At 47.3% G+C, this 21,488-nt stretch overlaps 1 protein-coding gene across 1 annotated transcript in view; it reads left to right on the forward strand.

Annotated features, from left to right (window-relative positions):
- The window catches only part of LOC138498061 (casein kinase II subunit alpha-like), a 563,172-nt gene that overhangs the window by 344,544 nt on the left and 197,140 nt on the right, over positions 1–21,488 (forward strand). Inside the window, exon 8 of the mRNA XM_069621907.1 lies at positions 20,874–20,984. Within this exon, the coding sequence (XP_069478008.1) occupies positions 20,874–20,984 (111 nt within the window). The remainder of the gene's footprint in view (positions 1–20,873; positions 20,985–21,488) is intronic.

Raw genomic sequence — 21,488 nt, forward strand, 5'->3', positions numbered from 1 at the left:
GCACGACGGGTGGGAGAGATCCAGGCCCTTTCCTGCAAGGCCCCGTACTTGACTTTTCACGACACGAGGGTAGTGCTCATTACGCACCCCTCCTTCATGCCCAAGGTACCGTCGGACTTCCATCTCAACGAGCCCTTGGTGTTGCCTGTGTTCTTCCCGTCGCCTTCGTCGCCGGCTGAGAGGACTTTGCACTCGCTGGATGTGGCTAGAGCGCTGAAGTTCTACGTGGACCGCACAAAGTGTTTTCGGAAGACGTCACAACTCTTTGTGAACTTTGGACCTGTCAATCAGGGGAAGGCTCTCTCGAAGGCTTCCATTTCCAGATGGCTCTCCGGCTGTATCATGTACTGTCATCGGTTGGCAAACCGACCGCTGCCTGGCCGTCCGAGAGCCCATTCCACCAGAGCGATCGCAGCTACCACGGCGTTCCTTTCTGGTGTGCCCCTGCTGGACATATGTAGGGCTGCTACATGGAGGTCGACGCACACCTTCACGAAATTCTACTGCGTCGATCGGGATTCCAGGGAGGAGTCCAGGGTCGGCCAAGCAGTGCTGCGCAACCTGTTCGCCTGAGGTGAGCCTGGTGAGGAGGTAAGATGCTTAATGTTGAGTTTGATGTAATGCTTAATGTTGAGCCTTTGCCACCTCCCGTGGTTGTGCATGTATGTACTGCTATGTATACTTTATTCATGAGCATGTGAATCCATGCCAGACCCCATGCTGGAGAAGGAACAAGTTACTTACCTGTAACTGTTGTTCTCCAGCATGCGTCTGGCATGGATTCACATGCGAACCCTCCCGCCTACCCCTCTGCGGCTCTTCACTTGGTCATACTGCCACTTCACGTGCTTCCAAATCTGAAGATGGCTGCCAGAGGCGGTGCTTAGCTAGAGGGCAGTCATTGGCTGTGGTCAGTATGACGCAGAGACCAGTGATTGGTTACTACTACGAAAGACAGATCAGAAACGAAACTGATACTGGTTTTTTCTTTACCGAGGATTCCCAGCCTGACGACGGGGAATATTCATGAGCATGTGAATCCATGCCAGACCCATGCTGGAGAACAACAGTTACAGGTAAGTAACTTGTTCCATCGTATTCATTGAGTTCATAATCATTACTCATATTTATATTAGGAAGTAGCAAGGAGACACTTGTTGGGCCTGCGGTGGCGTGTTCTGAAGGTTGCATTACAATTGTACCATTGGCATTAATGTCATATGTTTCTCTCCACATTGTCTTTACCCCAGTCCATATCAAGTGCGACCCTTCTCGTATCAAGTTGGCCCCGCTCCCCACCTTGTGCATGTCATTAACCAAAGATAGAAGGGTATAATACCAAGCCATAAAGATCAATATTACTGAGAACAAAACTGCAGCACATTTTAAAACACATTCAACATTACTGAACCTATTAGCCCTAATGGCATCCCTATCACTATCTAGCATTAATCTGTTCTCTGCGATTGTGGTTCGTTGGGCCATTTGTCACCTGGAGGGGCGATATAAATTCGTTAAGTCACTACAATATATACATGTATTTACATTTCTGTTTCAACTTCATATTTAATCATCATTTTTCTTCATGTTTGCTCATTCTCTACATTACACATCTACTTTTACTATGGAGAGGAGGGGAGTGAAAGAGTGATGAAGAAAAGCGTGAAACAATAATCGAGAGGAGGTAGAGAGAGAGAGCGCGAGAGAGAGGAAGGTTATCAAAAAATCAAGAAAAGAAAGAATGGAAAAGTGGAAGATAGACGATGAGTCATGCAGAACAAGATGCATATCATGACTTTTATCTCTGCAGGTTCTGTTTACCGACAATTTTGTTATCCCTTTTCAACCTCATTTGTGGTACCAGTGGCACCATCTTCCTCATCTTGGGGGATTGTACTATCGTGTGCCCTCCTCACATCTGATAAGTGCACCCAATACTTCAATCCCTTCACCTTCACTGCAGTGGGTGTACTATAGATGACCTCATAAGGGCCATGAAACCTAGGTGAATTCCACCTCCTTACAAAGCTGCGGACGTACACTTGTGCTCCTGGCATCAGTGGCCCGCTTAGGCTGTCTGTGGCTGGTGTGGTGGTATCAGTTGCCCCATTTTCAGTAAAAGGCTATTTATCGCGCTATGCTGCATACTGCGTGTGTCAACTGGGTTAGGTATTCCTTGAACTCTTCCCCCAGCACTGTGGCAGCCCTGTGCGCATCCGATGCTCTTCTAATCGGGGATACTGGCGTGTGTATTCGCCTCCCTGTTACAATTTTGTGGGGGCTCAGATGGTGGTCTTTACATGGTTGCGTCCTGAGTTGGAACAGTGCTAGAGGCAAGCAATACACCCAGTTCTTCTTCATTGTATTACACAACTTGGATAGCTTACTCTTCAGCAATCCGTTGATCTTTTCCACCATCCCATTCGCCATCGGATGATAAATTGAGCATAGCTTGGGTTTTATCTCCAAGAGCGACGTTACTTCCTTAAAGAGGTCATTCACGAAGTGCGTACCGTTGTCTGATCTTATCACATCGCATATTCCCATCGGGAAACCACTTCCCGAACAAGGAACTTTGCTGCACACTTTGCGTCTGGGTGGGGACATGGGCTCGTTTCCACCCATCTTGAAAAGGGGCATACCACCACAATCAAATATCTAGCTCCATTACACCGCTCTCCCATAGCAGCATAGTCTATATGGAGCTTTCTCGAAATGGTCCTGTTGGTCGGGGCAGGGTACCGCGCAGTGTTCTCAATGTCATCCCTGAATTATATGTTTGGCATGTTGTGCATTCTATAATGAATTTTGACACATGCTCCTGTAGATTGGGGACACACCAATGTTCCTGGATGTCTGCAGCAATGTGTTGTTTTGCTACGTTGCCGGGGAAATGTAGTTGTTGAAACGCTATTTCTAGTAGTTCTACAGGCATTACTACCTTTCCTGTTGTCTCCTGCCTCCAAATGAGGTCTGTGGCTGATTGTTTACATCCCCGTTTGTTCCACAATTCTTGTTCCTCCTGTGGTGCTCTTCTTTGTAACTCTATTATCTGCGCTATTGGTGTGTTACTGTAGGCCTCTTCTAGTGGTTCTGTAATGGTTGCCTTTACAACGCATTTGAGTGTTGGTGTTACATTGAAATACAAGGCATCCTTCGCCGCTGCGTCGGCTGCCGCGTCTCCCATTGAGATTGCATCTGTGTTGTTGGTATGGGCTTGGCATTTCACCACTGCCACTACCGATGGTACTGCTAATGCATCTATTAACTCATTCAACAATTTTGCATGCTGTACTGGAGAACCGTCTGCCCTCCTGAATCCCCGTCTACGCCACCGTGACAACCCTGAGTGGACTGTGGTAGTTGCATATGCTGAGTCTGGGTATATTGTCACTGCACATCCCTTAGCTGTGTGCATTGCTTCGATCAGCGCAGTTAGTTTGGCTGCCTGTGTAGAGTAATGGGATGGGAGGCACTTTTGCACAATCGTCTCATAGTCATCTTCCTCCATGCACACTACCGCCATCCTTACGTGTTTTTCCCCCGTTTCGGTGTTTATTGATGCTGACCCATCTATAAAATATATTTCTCCCTCCTTTAGGGCATTTTCACTTGCTTTTGGGATGTCATCACCTTCCCCCTCATATGTGACACAATCGTGTTCCTGTATGTCCTCTGTCGTGCATGGCTCTGTGATGAATGTTGCTGGGTTTACTGTTTTGCACCTGACAACGTGTACGTTGGGGCTCGAAATTATTATTTCATATGCTGTTGCTCTCTGTGTTGTTAGTGTTGATTTTGATCGCTCAAGAATGGCGAATAGGGAATGCTCTGCATATAGCGTTACTGAACATCCCATGACAATGATAGCGCTCTTTTCAATCGCGAAGGCGCAGCTGCGAGAGCCTTTTCGCACGTGAAATGGCCTTGCATTATTGGATCTAGTGTCCCACTGTAATAAGCCAATGGTTTGTGACCTAGAGATGTTTTTTTGTGTCAGTACTGCCGTCATCAGTGTTCCATTACAGTGTGAAAACAAGAAAAATTCCCTTTCATAATCTGGGTTCGCGAGAACTGGGGCATCAGCAATGAGGTCTTTTAATTTAAAATATTGTCATCATTTCTTGTGTCCATTTTATTGCGGCTCTGTTTTTCTGTGCTTCTTTTAACGCTTGTAGTAAGGGACGTGTGTATGCCGCGTAATCAAAGATCCAGGCTCGGCAATAGTTACAAATGCCAAGAAACTTTTGCATGTCTTTCACAGTTTTTGGGATTATTATGTTGCGTATTGCAGCTGCTCTGTCTGGGAGTATCCGCTTCCCATCTTTTGATATTACCTGTCCGAGGTATACAACCTCGGCGAGGCAGTATTGCAATTTTCCTTTGTCCACCTTGTACCCCTTGGTAGCTAGCACATTCAGTAGTGCTATCGAGTCTTCTCTGCACTTTTCTTCTGTATGTCTGCAGACGAGTAAAACGTTAATGTATTGAATAATAGTGCTCTCTACATCTATATTTCCAATGTCTCCACATAGTACCCTGTTAAAAAGGCTGGGGCTCTCGCAATACCCTTGTGGGAGTCTGTGATGTTCATACCTGTTGTTCCCTAATGTGAACGCTGTCAGGCATTGGGATCCTGGGTCGAGTGGTATGGAGAAGAAGGCATTCTTCAAATCAATTACAGTAAAACATGTTGATTCTTTCGGTATGCTGCACAATATTGATGCCGGGTTAAGCACTAATGGAAACTCTTTTTGAATTACGTCATTGAGTGGGCGGAGATCTTGGATCATCCTCCACGCCCCTCCTTTTGCTTTTTTGACCGGGAAAATTGCTGTATTACACGGGGAGTTTGATGGCACTATGATGCCTTGTTTTAGGAGTGCATTTATGGTTTCCCTGATTCCCTCCTCTGCTTCTCTTGATATGGGATATTGTTTTGCCCTCAGCGGTATTGCACCTGGCTTGAGTTTTATTTTTATTGGTGTCACCTCATGTAGTAACCCTACATCGTGGGACCCCGTGGTCCAAATTTCAGGTGCTACCTTTGCCATGTCTTCCTCAAATATAGTCGGTGGGGCATTAACGCTAGCCATGAGTGGGTTGTGTACCTCTCTGTACTGGATCATAATATCAAATGGTATACTTATTTCCATTATTATTTCTCCATCATCTTCACTATCAGTGAATAATTCCTTGTCTGTTATGTCTCTTAGCATTGCGTTTGGGTCTATACATAACACAGTTCTCCACTCGCACCCATGCGCGTCCAGTCCTATGACCACAATACATTTGCTGGATACCTGAACTGCCTCGATGTCTACGGACATGATCGTGCCTGGCATGGCATCTGTGTGTACAATTGGGCAGAATATGAAATCTGATGGTGTTCGCCATTCTTTTCTCATTATCTCTGGTACCACTCGTGCTAATACCTTAATGCCATAAATAAACATGCCTATATCAATGGGTATTCCTCGCACCACAACTTGATTCATCACTGTGCTGATCATCATGGCTCATACTGGGCACACTCCTGGGGTTGAACATACTATTCCTCGTTCTGTAAACAAGATGGTCATATTTAATTTACTTAGCAAATCTCTCCCGAGCAAATTTATTGGCGTGTCTTCGTGGTACAGTAAAGGTGCGCGCACGGTTTTTCCCCCCCACCGTTCTATCAAGGTCTTTAGTGGAAGGAACTTTTAAAATAGCCCCAGAGAACCCCTGCGTTTCCAAATTCCTGCCTGAGAGCGGAAACCGCCCTTCCATAAGACATGACTTCTCTGCTCCTGAGTCTACCATGAAGATGAACTGCGTGTTTCCTATCTCTGCCCCCACTAGTGGTTCCTCTTCTGCACGTAGGGTGGTGGATAGGACTGGACATGCAAGTGTTCCCTGTGGGCTGTCCTAATCTGAACGTCTTTCTTGTCCTGGTACTGAAAAGACATTGTCTCCAACCACTGTCATGCCACGGGATGGTGCGGGCGCACCGTTTGCAACTGTTGCAAAACAATTATTGTTTGCGTTTCGTACTGCATTTTGTCTTGCTATAGGTTGTGGCGGTGGTTGCTGTCCTTGCTGCATTTGAGGTTCGTTATAGTACTGGTCCTGCTGTCTCCCTCCTCCCATCGGTAGTCCATAGGGGCTACCTGGGTGTGGGCACCCACAGCTTTGTTCGTTCTCTATGGCCTCTTGCCCCTGGAAATACTCTGAAGGCCACATTCTACAATCTCTCTAATAGTGTCCCCACCTCCCACAATTCCAGCATGACCCTTGTGGACCGCCTCTCATTCCTTGACCACCAAATCCTCTATTCCCCATACCTCCAAATCCCCCTCTCTAGCCACGGTAACCACCTCTTCCTGTTGCTGGTCTTTCTTGCCACTGTTGTCCGCCATATTGCTCTTCTCCGTTCCACGGTCCTTGTCCTCCTGTTGCCCTCAGTGCCGCTCTTGTTACTGGTCTGTTTCCCGCTCCTTCATCCCCCTTCGTTTTCCCTATCTTTGGCTTCGCTGGTGTTGATGGCGGCGACCTTCACTAATTTGTTCTGTACCATCTTCACCTCGTCTGCCAGCCTTTTTTGTGCTATCTCCTTTTCCCGCTCTTTGATCCAGTGGTGCACAATCATACTCTGTATTTCAGGCCAACCCTTGGCTTCTATCCCAGCTATTTTATCCAAAGCCTTCTGTACCTCCTTCCGGAGCCCCTTTTTGATGATAAAATAGAACAAGGCGGTGGACTGGTTCCACGCCGTGCCAGTTTCGCTTCTCCACAAATCCTGCATCCGCAGTATGAATTGCGTAGGATCCTCGTTCTCCTCCATTGTACACTGCATCAGTAAATATAAATCTGGAATATCTGTAAACGTGCGCCGCAATGCATCCCACACTTGTGCTCGAACGTTGTTGAACGCCGACCCATCGTGGCGGTCACAACTCATTGTTACTCCGGGGAATCCAGCCTTTTCCCACACTGTATCTGCTTGGTTACCAATTGCTGACACTAATAAACTTTTCACATCCCCTATTGCTAGTGGCACTCCTGCTGTGTTTTTCTCAAAGGCGTGTATCCATTTCCCAGCCCCTCCCGATAGTGGGGGGGAGGACCTTCAGCAGGTTGTTTTTATCCATTTGAGCCCATGGAATGTAGTGTGGCCTACCTGCTCCTTTATGTATCAATGGCATTTGTAACTTGTGTTTCTTTCCTACCTTACTTACCGAACCTTTCTTTATTTCACTTACCATCATATTCCCTCCTCTATGTCTTAATATACCCTGCCATAGTGGTGGCGATGGTGTATCTGGGTAACGGTGGTTTGGCAGTGGGGACCCGGCCTCGGCAGCTGCCTCTTCATATTAGTCTAAGTCACTCCATACCTCTTCTATTTCTGATTCTTGCTCATTGTTTTCTTCACGTCCTTCCCCTTTCTCACTTTCTGGGGTGGGTGGGCGTATAATCCTCACGGGTTTGTCATTTAGATGAAACAGGAACTCCCCTGACTGCCACTCTTTCTCTTGCCCTTGTGGTATGCGTGTTCCTTGTGATGATATTGATATGCTTACTCTTCAGCAATATTGATTGCGCTGGCTCTGAGAGTGCTGGCGCCACTGCCCCTGCTGTCCTTAATGATGGCGTGAGGTCTGCCATGGATAACGGTGGCACCTCTCCTCCCCCAGGCAGCATTTGGCCTCTATCGCGCAATGCTCTTAGCCGCGTTATTTCCATCTGTGCATGTGCTAATTCTCCGGTTAAGTGTGCCAAATTCACGGACCATACAAACCTCCTTTATCATAGGGCAGCGGTGCCGTAGCGACTGCTCCGGTTGAGGGTGTGGGGGTGGGACATGCTGGTGAGTACAGGGGCTCGCTCTATCCTACTGCTGGCCTTGACATTAAGGGATATATTTTCGTTGTATCGCCCTCAGCTGTAGTGGTTGTGCACTCGCCCTTTGGCGTTCTGCTTACCTCTTCCTGCGTTTTCTGGTTTTCGTTCATTCGTTCTTTCTTTACCTACCTCTGCTGCAGGTGTAACTTCTTCAAACATTCGCCACAGGTCTAGTACTTCTCTTCTATTCTGTAACTGTTTCCCCTTATACCTTGCCAACAAGTGTGTGGACACTAAATCTAACACCCTTTTATCAAATGACCCTCCTTCTGGCCAAATTGCATCACACTGTCTCCTTTTATCTCTGTCGACCACTGATCGTGGTATTTTTGTATCTTCTCACTGTATAACGGAAGGTGCTGACAAATATGAGCTAGTGGTGTTATTCCCCCCATGACCATATTTTCCTCTTTGTCTGTACTTGCCCTTCAGTCTCTCTTTCCCTCTAATCACTTCTCCACTTGCCTTTCTTTCCTTCTAGCTGGACAATATACCACGAATCTTCTCAAGTACTTGTAGTTTGTATGCACATATATGTATCAATATTTCTGAGGCTTGTGGAATCTGCTTAGATCACATGATGTGCATAGGCCGACATCTAGTGGAAGCTGCGGAGTATTACAGTTTGTTTTTCGAAACTCGAAAATGGGCGTCGACACAGGCGTGCCAGTAATACTATCCCTAGTGTGACGTCCACTGTACCCAAGATCCCTCACGCGTCTAGGATCCTCAGATTGTTTTTTTCCGCCATACTGGTCGGAAGCATCTTGCGGAGTCCCCTGGCCTTAGCCATACTTTTGCTAATAATTGAAATTTATAATTCTTTATTGACATCCTTCCCCACCCCAACGTCGACCCTCGACACTCGACGACGGCTGGACAAGACATCGACCGTCGGCTGCTGCACGACAGATCTGGGCCTCGGAAGGCCGCTGGCCTCGGCCCGGGCCTAGTAGGCCGCTGGCCTCGGCCCTGCAAGTAGGGAGAGTGGGGGGTGGTACATACTCTTCACTCTTGGTATATAGATACACTTATATATTTCCTACACTTATCAGCCCGCTGCCTCAAGGTGCGTATGGAGGGTACCCCTTTCCAATTCTGCCCCAAGTGCAACCGCAAATACCCTTGGGTCGACAGGCACGCCACGTGCAATCTCTGCTTGCCGAGGGACCACCCCGAAGCGAACTGCAGAGCGTGTAGTAGGTTTAAACCTAAGACACTTAAGGACCGTTCGACAAAGCGTTGGGCCCACCACGCCAGGCAGGCGGCCATGGCAGCGGAGGGCGCCTTCAGCGATGGCAGCGACGCCGTACTTTCGGACGGCGAGGGCATTACGGCGTCGAAAGACAGCCGAGCGCAGGTCCCCGACCTCGGAAGGTCGTCCGGCAGGGTGGCTATGGGGAAGACCCCCGGCGACGTAAGCGCTACACACCCTACACACACTAAGCACACTAAGTCCAACCGAACCTCGACGACGTCGACTTCTCGGAAGGAGGCACAGATAGAACGGTCCGACTCGGTGTCCTCTGGGCGCTCTCGATCGAGATCGCCTCATGACGCAAGGCAATCATCCACTCTTGCCAAGAGTGCCTCGCTCCCTAGACTAATGGAAGTTCGATCGTCGGAGGACGAAGACGACTTCCACCCCCAGGCCGCGCTCCAAGAGACGGAGCCCGCAGTTAACACCAGCGAGGCCCCACGCTCGAAAGACACAGATACCTCTCCCGATCCTCGACGCCAGGCGTCGAAAGTCTCCGGGGCCTCCAAGGGACAGGGAAAACATTTTTCCACGCACGGGGAGGGGGGAAACAGCGGAAAGCACATTCTTCCACTCCTGTAAGACCATCCTTCCCCCCCCTAAGCAGACAGACAAATACAAGTCTACTGAGAGATCAACATCCAGCAAGGGTACCCTTGATAAGTCCCCTAAATTGCCTACTAAAGTCATCCCCTGTTCCAAAGAATGGTCCAGCGAAGACATAGACAGGGTTATGTCAAGGATGTCTTCCTTGGCTGATTTTTACGACAAGAATCCAGAGCATTTCCTCTCGTATGACCCTCAGGGGGCCACACACTCAGGTTCCACTGATCCTATCCCCCTAAGTAAAAGGGCCCGGTTCGAAAGACCTGAACCCTTCGAGGTACAGCCTTACTCTACTCCATACTCTACTCCACACCCCAGGTACCAAGGAGAGCCTTTCCCTGAGGGGGACCAGGAGTTTGAAATTATGGAGGAACAAACCGGGACGGAATACTATGCGGATGATGAGGACCAGGAGGAGGGAGAAGATGAGCAGGAAATTTACAGAGTAGATTCCCCGGTAGAGAACGAAGCCCCAGTTACCGACTCGCCAGTCGATAACCAGCCCCTCCTTAATGAGGTTCTCGCTCGCGCGGCAGAACATTTTCACATCGACACCCACGGTGTACAGGAGGAAAGGGACTTCGCAGAAGAGTTGGTGGGAGAGAGGAGGCCGGTCGCTCAGACCATCCCTATCCTTAAATCCATCCAACGAAGAATAGATCCGTCCCTGGTGAACCCAAACCTCACCAGAGCAGTCAACCCCAGGGTCGAAAAACTTTTCCGGGCAGCCCAGTCTGACCCTCTCTATATAAGAGGACATCTTAAACCAGACTCCCTAGTTGTTACCAACACTCGGAAGAGGGCTGGAACACCCTTATCTTCGTCAGAAGCTCCTCCCGACAAGGAGAGCAAGAAACTTTACGGGTTTGGCAGGAAGGTAGCCTCAACGTCCGCCTACCAAGCAAGGATTGCTAACTCCACCACGCTGTTGGCCAGCTACAACTGCCATCAATGGGAAGAGGTCGCGGCACTCATAGCCTCTGCTCCTGAACCGTTAAAGGGCCAATTGGCTCGGATCTCGGCAGAAGGGAGAGCCGTATCTGGTTGCATATTGAAAGCAACTTTCGACGCCGCGGACAACGCAGGGAGATTGATAGCAGAAGGTACTGTTATCAAAAGACATGCGTGGTTACGGCAGTCGGGGTTCAAAACAGAAACTCAGGCTTCATTAATAGACAAGCCGGTGGAACCCGATCTATTGTTTGGGAAAGCGGTCGAAGACGCACTGAAAAACGCCAAGGACGAATACGAAACACTGAAATCCCTTGGCCAACTAACCAACAAACCCCCTAACCAGAGGGGGAACAGTAATTTTCGTCGCCCACGCGGCCAAAATTCACAAAGAGGCAACTATGCCCAGGGACAGGGTACACAGTGGAACAACACCCAGCAGTCTACCCAAAGTTACGGCAGGGGTAACAAAAGAGGTCGTGGGAGAGGCAGAGGCAGCCCCAACAAGGGAGGTGGCACGCCTCCACCAAAGCAGTGACGCTCAGTTCAGGGTCCCTTCTCACGCAACCCCAGTAGGGGGACGCATTTCCAACTTCACCCAGGCTTGGGAAGGGATCACCTCAGACAGATGGGTGCTGTCAACAGTGTCCACAGGATATTGTATAGAATTACTGCAGCGTCCCCGGAACCATCCTCCACGACAAAAAGTACACTCCTTAGAACATCAGAAGATCCTTCTCGAGGAGATCGCCATTCTGCTAGAAAAGGACGCGATAGAACTTGTCCCAGGACACCAGGTAAACAAGGGTATCTATTCAACTTACTTCCTTGTGCCAAAGAAAGATTTGACAATGCGCCCAGTATTGGACCTACGGCCTGCCAACAGGTATGTCAAGCCCCAAAAATTCCGTATGACCACGCTACAAGAGGTAATCCCCCTCCTAAAAAAGGGGGATTACATGGCAACCTTGGATATGAAAGATGCTTATTTTCATATTTCCATGCTCCCGGCGCACAGAAAGTACTTGCGCTTCAAGGTGGACAGTCGCCACTACCAATTCAAGGTACTGCCCTTCGGGATAGCTTCAGCACCAAGGGTATTCACCAAGGTACTGGCGGTGGCAGCGGCACACCTACGCAGGGAGGCAATCCCAGTGTACCCTTATCTGGACGACTGGCTCATAACGGGGGAAACCCCAGGAATTTGCAGGACAAACATTCAAAGGACTATCGACCTCCTCCACGAATTAGGCTTCTCAATCAACGAGAAGAAGTCAAGCCTGGTGCCAAGCACCTCAAAACAGTTCCTAGGAGCAATTCTAGATACTCAGAAAGGGTTGACCTTTCCTTCGGAAGAGAGAATTCGTAATATACTACTGCAAATTCCACATTATCAGTCCGGTCAACGAATAACGGTACGCAAAGCAATGCGGTTACTGGGCATGATGGCGTCATGCATTTACCTGGTCCCCCACGCGCGACTGCGCATGCGTCCCATGCAGGAATGGTTGGCGAAACAGTGGTCTCAGGCAAGTGGTCAGTGGGACGGTCTAGTGGTCGTTTCGCCAACACTTGTACAGAGCCTACACTGGTGGACAAGAGAGAATCTCGCAAGGGGAAAACCCTTTTACGATCCCGAAGTACAGGCAGTGGTGACTACAGATGCATGCCTGACTGGGTGGGGAGCTCACCATCTCCATCACATAGCTCAGGGTCTCTGGTCTCACTCAGTAGCCAAGAACCACATCAACCTCCTAGAGCTTCTGGCAGTATTCCGAGCGCTTCGGGCGTTCGAGCCCCATCTACTAAACTTGTCGGTGCAGATCTGGACGGACAGCACGACAGCCATGTTCTATCTGAACAAGCAAGGAGGGACTCGTTCACCAAATCTGTCCAAGCTTGCCCAGAAAATCTGGATATGGGCACTCAGACGGAACATCTTCCTGTCATCGCAACATGTTCGAGGGGAGCTCAATTCCCTAGCGGATGCTCTAAGCAGAGACTCCCTCCCAGAAGAACACGAATGGGTCCTTCACAGAGAGATCGTAGAAGATCTCTTCTCTCAGTGGGGTTTCCCCACTATAGACTTATTCGCCACAAGCGAAAACGAACAATGCCCAGGATTTGCATCCAGGTTCCCCCAGCCAGACTCCCAAGGGAACGCCCTGTGGATGAACTGGTCAGGGATGTTTGCGTACGCTTTTCCACCAACTCCTCTCATCAGGAAGGTGGTGTACAAGATGAACAAGGAATCGATGACGCTCATCCTAGTTGCTCCCATGTGGGCGAGACAACCATGGTTTCCACACCTACGCAGGATGGCGGTGTGCGAGCCCATCAAACTTCCAGCCTGGTACAACCTACTGTCCCAGCAACAAGGTCAAACAGTGCACCAGCAACCCAACTCAATGAACCTGGCAGCATGGCTCCTGAGGTCATAGAGTTTGGACATCTCAATTTACCACAGAGGTGTATGAACATCCTAAGAGAATCCAGGAAACCAAACACAAGGCACTGTTACTTTGACAAGTGGAAGAGATTCGTTATTTGGTGCCAGAATAAACAAATCAACCCTGTTGATTGCACTCCTTCCAACGTTGTGACATACATGCTCCACCTGCTGGATGCAGGATTGGTTTTTAACTCTCTGAAAGTACACCTGGCAGCCCTCTCGGCTTACACCACATCCCATAACAAGGTGTCGTGGTGGAAAGTACCAGTAGTTAAAGCCTTCATGGAAGGAGTAAAGAGACTTCACCCTCCTATTTCGAACCCACCGCCAGGATGGGACCTTAATGTGATGCTAGCTAAGCTCATGGGCCCCCCTTTCGAACCCATGCATAAAAGTAGTCTCAAACACCTGACTTATAAAACGGCCTTCTTAGTAGCCATTACCTCTATAAGAAGGGTCAGTGAAATTCAGGCTCTGTCAGTGCAGGATCCTTTCTTTACTATCCACAAAGACAAACTGGTTTTACGCACACACCCTAGGTTCTCACCTAAATTTATATCAAAGTTCCATGTAAACCAGTCCATCGAGCTTCCGGCTTTCTTCCAGAACCCGCAAAGCTCGGCTGAGGTGAAACTACACACCCTAGATGTGCGTAGGGCGGTCCTCTACTATGTAAATAAAACCAGACCGCTAAGGAAAACAGATCAACTGTTTGTCTCCGTAGCTACAGGCAGAGAGGGAGATCGCGTCTCTAAAGGCGCTATCTCGAAGTGGATTATCAACTGTATACAGCTGTGTTACTCTCTTTCTGAAAAAACTCTGCCTTTTACGCCAAGGGCCCACTCTACTAGAGGCATTGGGGCCACTCTGGCTTTCATTGCAAATGTTCCCCTCGACACCATTTGCAAAGCAGCTACTTGGAGCTCTATTCACACTTTTACTCAGCATTACTGCATTGACACTCATTCCAAGACAGATACACAAGTGGGACAAGCGGTTCTAAGACACCTGTTTGCTCATGACCCTTCTCACATCCCACCTCCTTCTTCTGGTACTGCTCGCTAATCTATGCACAGCATGTGATCTAAGCAGATTCCACAAGCCTCAGAAGGGATACATTACTCACCGTAATCGTATTTCTGATGCTTGTATCTGCTTAGATTCACATGCGACCCACCCTTCCTCCCCTCCGAGAGAAGGCGCATGATTGCTTGTAGTCTTACCTTTCTGTCTATCTGCTTGGATTATCTGTACTCACGCTACTCCTCATGCTTCCTCATGTCAGAAAAAATACAATCTGAGGATCCTAGACGCGTGAGGGATCTTGGGTACAGTGGACGTCACACTAGGGATAGTATTACTGGCACGCCTGTGTCGACGCCCATTTTCGAGTTTCGAAAAACAAACTGTAATACTCCGCAGCTTCCACTAGATGTCGGCCTATGCACAGCATGTGAATCTAAGCAGATACAAGCATCAGAAATACGATTACAGTGAGTAATGTATCCCATATATATATATAAATCAATTTTCAATGTTAACCTTATGATTGTTGCATGTTCAAATTCAACAGTTAATTTTTGCATATTTTGCCACTGTACCCACAATCAATCACAGTACTTGGATATCCTGTACAAAAATGGACAGAACACAAAAGACATATAACACATATCATGCACATGCACTACCTACGCGCTTTTACTTCCCGTTTTGTCCTCGTTATCACCCCTTCCCCGTTTCGCCTACTCTTCTCATTCACTCCCCACCTCTTATACCCTCTTACTCTTTTCCAAGAATTCTTTCATACCCAGAAAAAGAATGTTCTAAATAACTACTCCGAGTCTACTCAATATACGAGACTCCTACTATTTTCTCTGTATCTTCACTTATCTATTCTGCACTAGACGAGACAATGCTGCACGGCTCCGCCTTCTACCCTGTTCGGGCTAGGATACCTCTTCTCTTCTTCTCTTTACTTCTCACAAAAACCTAATGGCCATATAAAGGACAGATCAGAAAAGCCTCATCACTCACACAGGCCCTACTCTTCCCTATAACCCATTACCACCTGTTCCCTCCTATTTCCCCCTTACCTTTCCTTGGTAACGTTCGCAACCCACACTCACGTGTTCAGTCGGGTGACTCGAGGGTCGCCGCTCGCAGTCCGACCCCAGTTAGGTCCGCACCCCAACCAAGCCATGGCCCGCCTCGGCGAGCAGCTTTTCAGTCGGGTATTCGTCAACCGGGAACCCTTGACCCTTCTTCGTAGTGCGCACAGGCTGGTCGGCCTCGGAGGCGATGGTTTTGCTGGGGGGTGACCCGGATCTCGCCGCACGGCGCCGGCCTCGAGGCACCTCTCCGATCACGTCGCAGGGGGGTCACCAAATGTTTGTGCCCTCCCTGACTTACACGTGTGGAATGAATAAAACCGACACTCCCTGGACAGGAAATAAGGCACAAAAGAGCAGGCTGCGAGAGTTCAAGGAAAAGTTTATCTAGATCTCTGAGAACGCTCTGACCACATCAAGGTTACAACACATTATATAAGCACATTGACATATCTAACATATGATGCTACGTTGGACCCGGATTGGTCAGCCAGGGTGGTGTCTTAGGTGTGGGCATCATCTCTTCCTCCGGGTTGGTTCTGTGCTCCGGAGGGGTGAAGGTCAGGTCATTGTGAAACACAGTGGTCACTATCTATCTAAGCTAATGAATACATTCTAAATAATGCATGCACTAAATAATGGTTGATCAAAAAGACCCTCAGTAGTTTATCATGTCACTATACAAATCACACAGGTATCTATATCATCTATAACCTTTGGGTTATACAGGACACCGGTTTAAGGGTCTTGACCACCATAATACTCTCATTGAACTGTGGGGTTAGTCTCACAAGAATCTCAGGTATGTGGCATTTGTTAGTATTAGGCACGATATGCTGCAGCAGGGGTCAGGGGTCTGTTGGGTGGGCTTCATAGCATGGTCAGCGGTCTGGCACATGAAAGGAATATCTTGCAGGGACACAGGGTTAGAATGGCAATAAGTTTCAACTGGCGAGGGTAAGAGGGCAAGGACACTTTTGTGGAGATGGACGAGCTATGTGCTTAGCACATGTTGGTTCACAATGAGAGGCAGACTCACAGGTAAGACGTTGGTTGCTGGCGCGTTTTTCCTCGAAGAAAAAAGCGTGATATTGCTCTGCAGAGATGTCTAAAGACACTAGCCATGCGTCAAAGTCCTCTGAGGTGTCAGTTGTTTAATTCCTTTATAAGAGTGTCTTTGCAAATACTCCAAGGCTCGGGAGTAAAGTTCATCTCAGCAGCCTCAGAAGAGACGGACGCAGGAAGAGAAGGAGGGAAGGTGGATGTAACAGCCCCCTCCTCCCAGGGAGGGGGTGCCAACATGGTGGCAGGTGACATTTTCCCTTTATTTGCAGAGGCTTAAGGGAAAGCCTGGATGACCATGTCCATTCTACCCACCCCATTAGGAATTGCCGGTGGGGTGGGGTGGGGATAGATGAGTTCACATTGTTTGCCTGATGATTTTTAATGGAACTAGCTACCCCTGGGGCTATATGGGTTTTATTTGGATTATACTTGGTAGCTGGGCTCCTTAAAAGGGGAGCCAGGCCTTTGGTTGGAATAGTACAAAGTGTACTCCTATCTAAACACTGCTGTGCAGTCATAGTTCCTTCCATTATTGAAGCTAAGCTAGAATATTCTAATTCTCTATACCTGGACATTTCCTGGCAATCTCTACAGTGTCTTCAATCTATCTTGAATGTGTCGGCCAGAATATGTGTGTGCGCACCCCTAGCTAAGCGAGCGCACATTTCTCAAGTGTCACCACTGGTTACCTGTGAAATGTAGGATTGACTTCACGCTGTTAGGTAAGATTTTCATAGCAATGATAAATATAAATATTCCTGACCTCTGTCAACCCCAGAGCATTTTTGCTTTACTGGTGGATTATTTGTCCTTATGCCTCAGTGAGCAAGAACCTTTTTCCACACAGTCTTTACTCTTTTTTTTATGAGTGTCATTATTTACACTCTCCATTGTGTCTTTGTCAAGTTATCCTCTTTGACAACTTTTGGCACATACTGCCTATTGTTGCTGGATTGCCCTTTGTGCTCCCCTTTTAACTTTCTCTGGCTAACCTTGTGAGAACTACAGTTCCCATGGGTAGAAAAGGTCTTTGGATCCCTTTTACATTTTATTAGGTGTAACCGGCACACCCAAGCTTATGTGGAGTGCTGGGGAGATGCAATGTATCCCCTTTCTCCTTTTAAATGTAACATTTATGTTACAGGGACAAGCTTACCTTTAATGCCTGGTGGCAGTGAACCTTTTAACTAATTCAGTGCACCTTTACTGCGGGCTGTTTCCACAGACCCGGTAAAGGCACCCATGGGTGCTCATTTTACCAAAACTCTGCAGCCCTTTGTCTTCCACCTTGCCTTAAAGGGTACAACTCCCAGTGGGGGGGGAGGGAGGGCGGGGCGGGGGGGTTTTGTGGGGCTGGCTGTCCTGAGTGGACAACCAGACCGCCCCTGGTTGTAAAATGCAGGGAGAGAATGCAGAAGTTGTGCTGTAGTTCCCAATAAAGACTCCGATCCTGGAAGTTGAAGGGTAAGTCGACCACTGGAACTGAAACCGAAGAGGATGATGAAGAAAACGCGGCTGAGATGATTTCCAGTGCCTGCTGTTACCCTTCCTTCCAATCGACCTGGGGACTCCGATCGACCTGGGGGACTCCGAAAATGACGACTCAGAGCCTGGTGAGACCAACTGGACTCAAGAAGACCTTGCTGGGCTGTGGTACTCCAATAACCTGGGACCTCAAGCCATCATGTGGTGCATGGTATACCGAAGTCCGATTTTGTCCAAAACATTGGTGGCATCCTGCTGGACCTCCAGAGGCATGATTTGGCTCCCTGTAGTCACCTCATCCGAGTGCTGGACCGAGTAAGTGGAGAAAATCTGACCAGCGATCTTGCTCCTTCTGGCTCCTGAAAAGGGTGCCAAAACCGCAGAGTCGCATCCAGCTGCGAAGAAACTCTTTCGTAGAGCCTTCGCTATTGATCCCTGCTAAAAGAATCCATCCAGGGTCCTATCTTCTGTCTTCGTGACAAGGAATTCTGTGCCTGGGATTTTGGCTGCAGATCCTGAAGTCCCTCCTGTGGCCTCCCCTTCTGTGCTGAGTGAATCATGTGAAGAACATCTTGTTTAGAGCCTTCCCCGTGATCCCTGCTGCAAAAGTCCTTCCAGAGTCTTCTCTTCAAATCTTCATGATAAAGGAATTCAATTAATGGGTTTTGGCTTCATATCCTGAAGTCTTCTTGCTGGAGCCCTTCTTCCATGATAAGGTACTGTGTTGGCTAGGGTATTCACTTACCCGAGCCTGTGTGATTCCTGTGCATCCTTGGGTTGTTTTCTGCGATTGTGAGTTCTCTTGTTCAGTTCACCCAGGCCCCTGCTGGAATCCTCCTTGGGTGTCTTCTCTGAGGTCCCTGGACCCTCAACTAACTTTAAAGTGAGATGTTTGAACAGTCTTTCTCAGCAACTCTGACTTTGCCAGCAACTGAGCCTTATCTCACCCTGCTATCAACTGGCTCTTAGACCACTAGGGTCCCTCTTCTGCCTCATGTCCTAGATTTGTGAAGGGTTGGATACTTTAAGGACTATCCCTTGAAAAGTAAAACACGTTTTGAAAAGTTTAGTAACTTGTAAAAGAAGCTGGTTTGTAACTGACACTCTGAGAGTGAACAGTTACAAACAGTCTAACTTATCTTGAAAGTGTTCTGCCACTTGTAAAAGTATATGTAAAGTTATTACTTACCTTAGATAGATTTTGCCATTTCTGAAAAGTATATATATATAGGTTTTACCTACCTGGAATTCTGAATGGGTATAGTCAGTCTTACTTTCCTTATCTCATTCTAAAAGTAATTAGATAATAGGCTAATTTACTCACCTGTGAATTGGGTCCCCCTATACCCAGAGGTAATGCTGTTTCTTCCACTTGACTATTCCTGTTAGGATATAAATGTGTGAGTGTCCCCAGTTGGGTCTTGCTTCCCGTGACTTGCTGTTAGCCTGTCCAGAACAAGTCTACCATAGGTTATACTTGCCTCTAAGTTGCTGATAGCGCCTTTTGAAAAGTGTATAGGTTGTATGTACTTTGTGTTAGCTGTGTGCCACCCTAAAACAAGTTAGTTATTGCTTCCCTTAGTCTATGAACTGAAAAGCAACTGTAATTGAATATTACACCCCATAGTCCAACTCCCCTAAAATAACTGTTATCCTGAATCAGAGTTACAGGTTTTTACTGTTCCTAGAATAAGTGTTCCACTATTCCGAAAGGTATATTGTCCAGTTGACTTACTATGTGATTTCTTGCGTAGTCTCACGGTAGAACTGTTGGGGTTTACTACCCTGTATAACTGTAAGAAATCCGAAAGTAACTATTGGTTTTGACTTCCCTAGAACTCCCGTTAGGTGTTCGAAATAAGGTTATATGCTTTGGTCTGTGTACCTGCAAGCATAGCATTGTGTTTATATGATCTGTGATAGTACTTATTCCCCCCAAGATTTATCTGAGCCTACTTGTATTTAAATCATTTATTTTTTACAAGACATAGTGTGTCAGTGTTTCTTTGGACCTTGTGTATATTACAAGTTATTTTACATATTTTACAGCCCTCTCTCCCTCCTAAAATATGTTTGGCTGCTCTCTCTACGCTACCCTATACTCAGGTGGGACAGTCTTATTCTAAGAGTGGAGTCTTGTAATGTCCCAGTTGAATGGTTTTAGTAAGTCCTTAGTTGGACTTTATAAAAAAGTCCTACCAATGTGTCTGGTCTGTTCTCTTCCTCCCCCACCATAGGTGCTTTGGATCATTAAGTAAGTCAGTTGCGGTCTCCCAGAAGAGCTCAGACAAATGGAAGACCTTTCTACTGTTCAATAGATTATCTATGCTCTCCTCTGTTGACGTCCTGAACTTCTTTAAGACGCTTCAGTTTCCTCTTCCTCACAGTTTTTTAGTTAGTTGCCAGGAAAGCACGTTGATAACTTAGTCGCCTGCACTACATAAGCATGATGTATAATGGGAATTCTTAGCGGAGGGCATTGCGGCTCACAGTGGTCTCATTAGGTACTGAAACTAAATGTAACTTTTTCACATGTGAATATTATACTTGGTTAAAATGTAATAACATGTTGTAATATGTGAAAATATTGAAGGGTTCGCTACCTGTTTTACTGTGTAGACCATACTAGGAGAAATGTATATTTGTCAGTATTTCATGAAATTGAATATCTGCTATTAACATTTCTATTAGCACGTGAAGAAAGGCTACAATTGGTTTGTGAGCAAATAAACCATGCTAAAGGTTTTTTGAATGTTTAAGACCTTCACAATGAGGACATACAATAAAATGTCCATCTTTTCTTAGGTTTCTTAATGTATTTGTACTTGCACTTTGAATCGCACACCTGCACATTTTCGTACTGATTTGATCTGGTTGATTACATGTGTTCTGTACTTTTCAAGCATTGTTATACAATGGTGTGTCCATTCTCCTCCTGTAATGCACTTGGAGGTTTCAGGGTGGGATTTGTGGAGTGGAAGATCAGTGTAGATTTGCCTTGTTTAGCAGTTAAGGTCATTTGCTTGCCTTCTTGTCATCAAATGTAATATTTATCTTGCAGCTTCGTCTCATAGACTGGGGCTTGGCAGAGTTCTATCATCCTGGGCAGGAGTACAACGTTCGAGTAGCATCAAGATACTTCAAAGGTCCTGAACTGCTGGTAGATTACCAGGTATGTAGCAATGCACCTGCAGTCGCAGGAGTTTTTTTCTTTTTCAGTTATGCCGTGCACAGCGCTTGTTTTGTTACGTTAAAACCTAAATATGTTGTGTTCTTGACTGAGCTGGTCCTGCACAGCACCCTCGAAGCTATGCCAAAGTATAACCTACTAGGCATTCCTTTCTGCACAACACTCAAACGGTATGAGACGGAGTATCCTGTTCTCATGAGGATTGTCACTCTGCTAGGTCACTTACCTATGTACCCCTTCCTCTGCTGATATGTAGTAGAAATTTGATTAGTGATGAACCCACATGAAGCAGATTCTCCTCGTCTGGTGTTCAAAGATAATTGCCCGGGCTGCGTTAAATGCACTAATAGATGAATGTATAAGACACTGTGAATACCCCTTCTCACACGCTTGAGGGGACATTGCTCGTACGTTTGACCAGTGATTCAGAATCCATTGTGCAGAAAACAACCCAGCCCCTTCATGACACTGCTCTTTCTCTTGTTG

The sequence above is a fragment of the Ambystoma mexicanum genome, chromosome 5q (genome assembly GCF_040938575.1).
Source record: "Ambystoma mexicanum isolate Mex_15411 chromosome 5q, UKY_AmexF1_1, whole genome shotgun sequence".
Lineage (NCBI taxonomy): Eukaryota > Metazoa > Chordata > Amphibia > Caudata > Ambystomatidae > Ambystoma > Ambystoma mexicanum.